The 8,267-nt window shown below is 34.9% G+C and overlaps 1 protein-coding gene across 1 annotated transcript; it reads left to right on the forward strand.

The window, feature by feature from the left end:
* The first annotated feature begins 276 nt into the window (after positions 1 to 276).
* LOC132123012 (short transient receptor potential channel 2-like) lies at positions 277 to 8,017 on the forward strand. The gene is made up of 13 exons (XM_059533547.1): positions 277 to 291; positions 1,312 to 2,004; positions 2,301 to 2,504; positions 3,864 to 4,028; positions 4,144 to 4,318; positions 4,474 to 4,674; positions 5,232 to 5,394; positions 5,483 to 5,575; positions 5,658 to 5,850; positions 6,033 to 6,160; positions 6,281 to 6,350; positions 6,434 to 6,566; positions 7,668 to 8,017. Exons 1-13 carry the CDS (start codon positions 277 to 279, stop codon positions 8,015 to 8,017), a joined length of 2,583 nt encoding a protein of 860 aa, XP_059389530.1.
* The last annotated feature ends 250 nt before the right edge of the window (positions 8,018 to 8,267 follow it).

The raw sequence follows: 8,267 nt of genomic DNA on the forward strand, positions 1-8,267 counted from the left end.
AGTACTGTGTGCTAATGAGTGTTCTCCTCAGGGAGCATCTCTGTTATTGGTGCTGAGTGGGTGGTACAGGCTAATTCCCAGAACAAGATGAGACATCAGTAGACAAAAACAAGGCTTGTACTGAGGCACAAATTCACTAAACAGGTCTAGGAGGTGACACCCAGATTGTTCCTTTCTGGATTCATCTCTCAAGCTGACATGAGAAAGCTGCTCGCTATTTTGGTCTGACGTCTTTCTCAAAAGAAGTTTACTAATTCGGGGTGCTCCACTAAGAACATGGAAAACCTTACGGTGAGTTTCAGATTTTTAGATTGTGAAAGCAAGGCATTAAATGCAATAAGCTTCAAAAGAACTGGGTGTTTTTAGGCACAACTCAAAGCGGAGAGTCTAAAAGGCCACTACCTGTGGTAAAAATCATGGTAAATGATGGAATTGAGTGGGTTATTGCCGTTATAAAACCACAGCAATATGGTAAAAGATTGCACTATAAGTATATTTAAGTTAATGATTGGCAACCAACATAAAAGCTTACACATTAATAGAATGTGACTTAGAATAGTATCAGAAATTTAGAGTAGGAAATATGACGGTTTAGAAATATTATTATCCAACCAGTGAATTTTGTTGACAATTTACTTCATTTAATTATATTTACATGACTGTTCAAAATGTGAGGTTGGTAAGATTTATATATATAAATATATATGTTTTTGAAATAATTGTCTCATGCTCACCAAGTTTACATTTATTTGCCCCAAAATATAATTTACTTACATTAATATTGTGAAATGTTATAACAATGAAAAAAAATTGTAAATAATTTAATATTTTAAATAATGTTTAAATATTTTTCTTCAGATATTATTCTTATATGCCAATTTGGTGCTCAATAAGCATTTATTGATATCTATGTTTAAAACAATTTTTGTGTAAACTTTATTTCAGGATTTATTATATATATATATATATATATATATATATATATATATATATATATATATATATATATATATATATATATATATATATATATATATATAAATAATAATAATTTTTATATATATAAAACATGATTAATGTATTTACTGTCATTTTCGATGAATTTTAATGCATTTTTGCTGAATAAAAGTATTAATTTCTTAAAAAAAAAAAGACTTGTCAAAAAAAAAAAAAGTGTCACCAATGTCAATAAAATGGGAGAAATAAATGTAAATATCCAATATTGTACCAGAATTTGTTTCTGGTTTGCTTCTTGAGGTTATTTCACCCTCTAATGATTGGTTTTCTTCTGTGTCCTGTCTCTGCGAGCAGCCAGACAACTGGCGTGAGATTGTGAACAAAAAGCTTCACTTTCCACCGGAGCTGATCCCTGCCATCCAAGAGGGCAACACAGCCTGGGTGGACAGTCTCCTCTCCCTTGGTGATGGGATCATCCGTCAGCTGGATGAGTCTGAGGATCGGTTGTGGAGGGAAGCACTTAACCTCTCCATCCGACTGGGTAGCGAAGACATCATGACCTCCCTTCTGCAGGGTGTCAAGTTTGACTTCCGTCAGATCCATGAGGCTCTGCTGGTGGCCGTTGACACCAACCAGCCCAAATATGTCAAAAATCTCCTGGACCGCCTGGATCAGGAGAAAGGCAACAAGATGGACGTTCGTTCTTTCAGCATGGCCATTTTCGACCACTCCATTGACGATTCTCAATTCGCGCCAGGAGTGACGCCACTAACGTTGGCCTGTCAAAAGGACCTGTATGAGATAGTAACTATGCTGACTCAGAGAGGCCATGATATTCCTCTGCCTCACACCATCTCGTGTACATGCCTGGAGTGCCGTAACGCCAGGCAATACGACTTGCTCAAGTTCTCACTATCCCGTATAAATACATACAGAGGCATTGCCAGCCGTGCATATCTGTCCATCACCTCAGAAGATGCCATGATCAGGGCTTTCCACCTCAGCCGAGAACTGCGCAAACTCTCTAAGAAAGAACCAGAGTTCAAGGTGAGCTCAGAAAAAAATCTTTTTTTTTTATAGAAAACATCACAAATAACAAAATTTATTTGGAAAAAAAAGATGTACTAGAGTAAATTGTCTGTTCTGTTTTCCCATAAACTATTAAGAATATGCAGTGCTGGTTAGTAACAAATTACATGTAATTTGGATTACATAATCAGATTCCCAAAACTTTAAGAGTGTTTTTACCTTTTCCTTTGTATTGTCAGTATACTTATAATACGCTATCTTCATAGTTAGCAGCATGAAGTTTTATATGCAAACACATTTAATTTGATGTTTAGCCTCAGTACCTGGCATTGGAACAAGTCTGTCAGGAGTTCGCAGTGGAACTGCTGGGAATGTGCCGGAACCAGAGCGAGGTCTCCACCATCCTCAGTAGCGCTGAGGATGACAGCGAGGATGAAGAACTTAATGAACAGACGTTTGAGGAAGGTATCCCCAACCTTGCTCGTCTTCGACTGGCGGTCAACTACAATCAAAAACAGGTACATCATCTTGGTTTAATAGTAGCAAATGATAAATGTGTATTTTCCAGATTTTTTTTTTTTAAATAAAATACATTTCAGTATCAATATTAAAGGTATAGTTTAACCAAAAATGTTAATTACCCCATGATTTACTCACATAACTTTCTTCTTTCAGACAAATGTAATTTGTAAATGTAATCAGAGTTATTTTAAAAGATGTCCTAGCTCTTCCAAGCTTCATAATGGCAGTGAATGGGTGCAAAACAAAACACCAGCAACGAATTAGAAGTACAAAACAAGATTTGTAAATAATTTTTTTGGAAGATTTTGATATTATTTATTTATTTTTCAGTTAATGATAATAAAACTTAAAATGAAAACAATATAAATACTAATTCAAAACATCAGTTAAAAACTGTAATAGTAATTCAATGATACCAAAATAACACTAACTAATGTATTTTACTTTGTTTTTTTTTTGAGGAAAATACTTAAAGGGATAGTTAACCCAAAAATGAAAAATACCACATAATTTACTCACACCCGAGCCACCTTAGGTACACATAACTTTTTCTTTCATACAAATGTTATCAGAGTTATATTAAAGATGTCCTAGCTCTTCCAAGCTTTTTTAATGGCTGTGAATGGGTGATATTTTTCAATGGTCCAAAAGAAATCCAACAAAGCACATCCATCCATCCATCATAAAAGTGTCCCACATGGCTCCAGGGGGTGAATAAAGGCTTCTTTAAGTGAATATTAATATTTAAAACTTTATAAAAAGTGGAGTTCAGTTCAGTCAATAAAATAAAATAAAAACACTAAAATGCTTGTTAATCTAAAAAAAACTGTGCAGTTCAGGTCTCTTATTTTGGTATCATTGAGATATTGATTTTTATTTTTATTATCATTTTCTTTAACTATTCTATTATTTATATAGTTTAAGTTTTAGTAATTTGGTTGAGGTTTTTTTTTTTTTTTGATTGATTGATTTATTACTTTTTTTTAAATACCTAGTTTTTATTCTTTTTATTTCAGTTTTAGTTTCAGTACATCAAGTTAAAGTATGTGAGAATAACTATATATAACAAAATGTTTAAGCAAGTTTTACAATTTTTTTAAATTTAATTTCAGTTAATGTTTATTTTATTTAGCTTTTTTTATAATTTTATAAAAACTAACAACCCTGGTTGAGGTAACACACCATGTAAACTTCCACTGCCCACACAGACTGATGGATTTGAGGAGAAGCACAGGGCATGTGAACATCATCTTTCAAAAGCACACAGTCGTTTGACCCCTGCGCTCATGCCGTATGGGACGGCTGATTGATTGACAGTTGGCTGAGAGGCCTGACTGTTTGTTTTCCTCGTCTAGTTTGTGACTCATCCCATCTGCCAGCAAGTGCTCTCCTCCATTTGGTGCGGTAGCCTGTCCGGCTGGAGGGGAAGTCGAACTGCTTGGAAACTGCTGGTGTCTTTGGGGATTTTCATTGGCATGCCATTTCTCTGCCTGGTTTACTGGATCGCCCCTAAATCCAAGGTATATTTGAGTGATAACAGATAAATAACATCATAATGCCCTTTAGCAAATAAAGGGTGTGAAACATTTCAAATATTTATTCATTCATATGGCAAACCCTACTTTGTTCCGCCAGCTGGGTAAACTACTGAAGGTTCCCGTGATTAAGTTCCTGTTACACTCGGCATCATACATGTGGTTCCTCATCACCCTCTTGACAGAGTCGATTTTCATGGAGATGTACCGAAGTGATTTTGCCTCCCGAAAGCAGAACATTCTCCATAACTCTCTCCACATGGTATGGGTTGCGGGTAGGTGACGCTGCCAAATAAAAAAATCCATAGGAAAACCACTTAATAGTCATTTAAATCTTTGAGCCTAGCCATTCATTCTTTGATTTATTTAGAGAAAGAGATCAAGAATAAATGTAATTATCTTTGAGTTTTTAATCTTTCTGCTTTGAAAGGTTTCTTCTGGTTTGAGTGTAAGGAAGTTTGGATCGAGGGTTTGAAGAGTTACTTCCTGGATGTATGGAACATTGTGGATATGATGGTTCTGAGCATGTATCTGGCATCCTTCACCCTGCGCATCCTCATCATGCTAAAGGGATATTTCCTATGTCAGGACTCCAGCACTCAAGAACTGTGTGACTATTTCACCAATACAGGTGACATCTAACATACAGGCTGTATTTTCATCTTTTAACTCGCCATCCATATATTATCCTAAGTTACAGTACTATTTAGCAGTAATAATAACAATAAAATATTCATATACATAATGGTATAATCATATTTTTTACTGCATCATCACTTTTTTAAATATGATTCTTATTATACTTTGAATAATAATAAACTATTATTAATAATAAAAATCATGTTATTTTAACTGTAATTTTTGTAAATGAAATTATTTAAATATACAGATGACATATATATAGATATAGATATATATATATATATATATATAGATATATATATATATATATATATATATATATATATATATATATATATATATATATATATATATATATACACACACACATATTGCATTGTCATTAATAAAATACAATAAAAATGCAATTAATTAATATGATATAGTGGGTGTATGTAGTCGTATTTTTTACATGTAGTAGTACTAATAGCTGCAGTTATTATTATTATTATTATTTGCTAGTTGTAAAATCACTATTGTATAATTGTATTGTATGTTACTGAATAGTGCGAGAGAACTGGAAACAGGAGGATCCTCAGCTGATAGCAGAGACTCTGTTCGCCGTGACCAGCATGCTGAGTTTCACACGTCTTGCCTATATTCTGCCGGCCCATGAATCCCTGGGAACCCTGCAGATATCCATGGGAAGAATGATCGATGACATGATGAGGTCAGATCTTGCTCTTTGATCTCTGCGACTGGTCGTCCAGGAGAACACCATTAAAAAATGTTCATCAAATGTTTTACTTGCATTACAGATTCATGTTCATCCTTATGATTATTGGAACAGCATTTTTGTGCGGAATAAACAACATATACGTCCCATATGTTGCTTCTCCACATCTTGGCAGGTGATTGATAACTGGTTTACATTGGTTTGAAATCGCCAAGGAGATGCAATTTTAATATGTTTGCCTGTTCTATTCATTTTAGATTGAATGATACATTTAACTTCCTCTTCTGGACCATGTTTGGAATGGCAAACCAGGAATACGTAGACATGCCTGATTACGCTCTGGCTGAGTTTGTGGGGAGGATCTTTTATGGAATATTCACACTGCTCATCGTCATAGTGCTACTCAACATGCTTATTGCCATGATCTCCAATTCGTTTCAAAGGATCGAGGTGTGAAGCTTCAAAGATCATTACAGAAGATTTAAAATCTCAACATGTAAATAATAGAATATTAGAGAACATTTGTGGACCAGTGTGATGTTATTTTTTCCTTCATGAGCATAAGAGACCACTTTCAAAAACATTCCATTTTTAAAAACATCACATATTTTCATACTGTTTCTTCCTCTCAGGATGACGCAGATGTCGAGTGGAAGTTTGCTCGTTCTAAGCTCTACCTCAGTTACTTCAGGGAGGGTCTCACTATGCCAGTTCCCTTTAATATCATCCCATCTCCAAAGGCTCTCTTCTATACCTTGAGGTAAGACAACCTGGCAAGCAATGGAACTACCAAACCTCCATTATCTCTTATGCAGACTATATGAACTGATGATCATATATGACCAGATGTAACCTTCCAGTTCCTCCCTGTTTTGTGTAGAAGCATCTGCCAAAAGATTTGCTGTTGCTGTAACAAGAAAGCTCCAGAATATCCTCCCATCACATCTTTGGTGAGGGGTTTCTATCTGTAGATCCTCCATAATTCTTGGTTCAGTTTAGCTGATGAGGTGTTTCTCATATTTATTTTTTTTAGTCTAGCAATACCCTGAATAGCAGCGGAGGTCAAGGTGAGGGCAGAGTGCCATACCGCCTGCAGGTGACCAAAGCTCTAGAGCACCGCTACATCGAAGCCGCACGCAGAGACTTTGAAGAGAGCAAGCGTAAAGGTAGGTCATCAAGAAATGATCCAAAAAGCATGCAGTATATCAGTTATATATATAAAAAAAGCCATAATAGTGACACATTTGTAGTTAAACATTATGTTGAACTACGTACCTAAAAATGAGCTGTTCAGGGTGCCGTAGATATGTGCTGGTATCCACAAGGTTGTAGGTTCAGGTTCAACTTCAATCCCCAGAAAAGGTAATCCTTTTAGAAAGACTCTTCACCGTAAGCTTCTCCAGAGGGATTTTCCTTTTAATGAAACAATATAATATGTTGACTGCAAATGAATAAGTTTATGAAAAATGAATACTTGTTTGTTTTGAGACACCTACTTATGACCATTTTGGAATCAGCTTCAGTGCTTGGAATGGCATACTATCATAATCTTTAATATACTCTTGATTCTGCCTACTGTTTTAAGTAATATGTGTAACAATAAGGATTTTGTAAATGTAAACACTTCAAATAGCAGTATACTACATTGTCACATGATTTCAATATATGCAACACAGTAAGTGACATGCATTTTCACTGCCATTCAAAAGTCAGGGTTAGATTATTATTTTTAAGAAATTATTTTATTCAGCAAGGATCCAATAAATTGATTAGATGTGACAAAAATCTCTTTAACATTATAAATTTCTTTATGATTCCAAATGCTGCCATTTTGTTAAAATTATCGTTAATGCATTCAAATGCATTATAAAGTGCATTAATATATTTCAAATAACAATACATAGCTTTTCATTACAAAAATAAAACACATTTTAAAATATATTACGACAGAAAAGAGCTCATTTAAACAGTAATATTTCACAATTTGAAATAAATTAATCAAATCAAATAAATAGATATAAATATATACAAACCACAAACCTTTGAATGTCAGTGTATCTTAGAAATAATAAAAAAATAGCATTTTTAATCCAATTTTGTGTAAAAATGTCTCAAAATGTCCAGTCTTATCAAATAACGTGAGAACAAAGTGTAACAGAAAACAAATCATTTTGACAAATGTAGTTTGTTATCCAGTATGTATGATAGTATGCTGTCTGAAAATTGTCATTGTTTTTGCTGCTAACTACTTCTGTTGTGATGTTCAGATGTTGGGAACAGAATCACTGAGCTGAATACAGTTGTCGGCCGACTGCACTCCGACATGCAGGAGTTCCACCAGAAGCTGCAGTGGCGGCGCAAAAGCGAGCCGGACCAAGCCAACATCCTGGGCAAATACATCATGGGCGCAAGGAACAATTTCCGTGACTTTGATAGGAATGAGGCTAAGGGGTACGAAAACACAGGTCTGCCTATCAGTATGCATCCCACTGAGGAGGAGGAGGATGACGAGGAGGAAGGAGAAATCAAAGCAGGAGGGATCGCCTCAGAGGAGAGGGAGGAGCCCGTCCCAGGAGAAGAAACTTCTTTTGAGACTGCTAGCACTCCTGATGTGTGAGAAACATACACTGCAGTGTCGCAGTGCACAGAACATTCCCTGAAAATATTCACAAGATTCTAGATGCATTCATCGCACTTTAAATTACTGATAAATACATTTTGACATACTGTAGTTTAATATGTGATTTGTATCATAACTGATATCTAAATTACAATGTCTCATAAAAAAGATAAATCCATTCATTTTTTTACATGATACCTTAAACGTATTTGCCCAGTGCCCTGTTTAATTGTGGACATTTTCACAA

Source organism: Carassius carassius, chromosome 41 (assembly GCF_963082965.1).
Source record: "Carassius carassius chromosome 41, fCarCar2.1, whole genome shotgun sequence".
NCBI classification, from domain to species: Eukaryota; Metazoa; Chordata; class Actinopteri; order Cypriniformes; family Cyprinidae; genus Carassius; species Carassius carassius.

Coding starts and splice junctions, on each gene's coding strand:
- LOC132123012 (XM_059533547.1), top strand. Junction 2,505..3,863: donor TCAACTACAATCAAAAACAG/GTACATCATCTT, acceptor TTCCTCGTCTAG/TTTGTGACTCATCCCATCTG. Junction 6,161..6,280: donor GCTCTCTTCTATACCTTGAG/GTAAGACAACCT, acceptor TGTTTTGTGTAG/AAGCATCTGCCAAAAGATTT.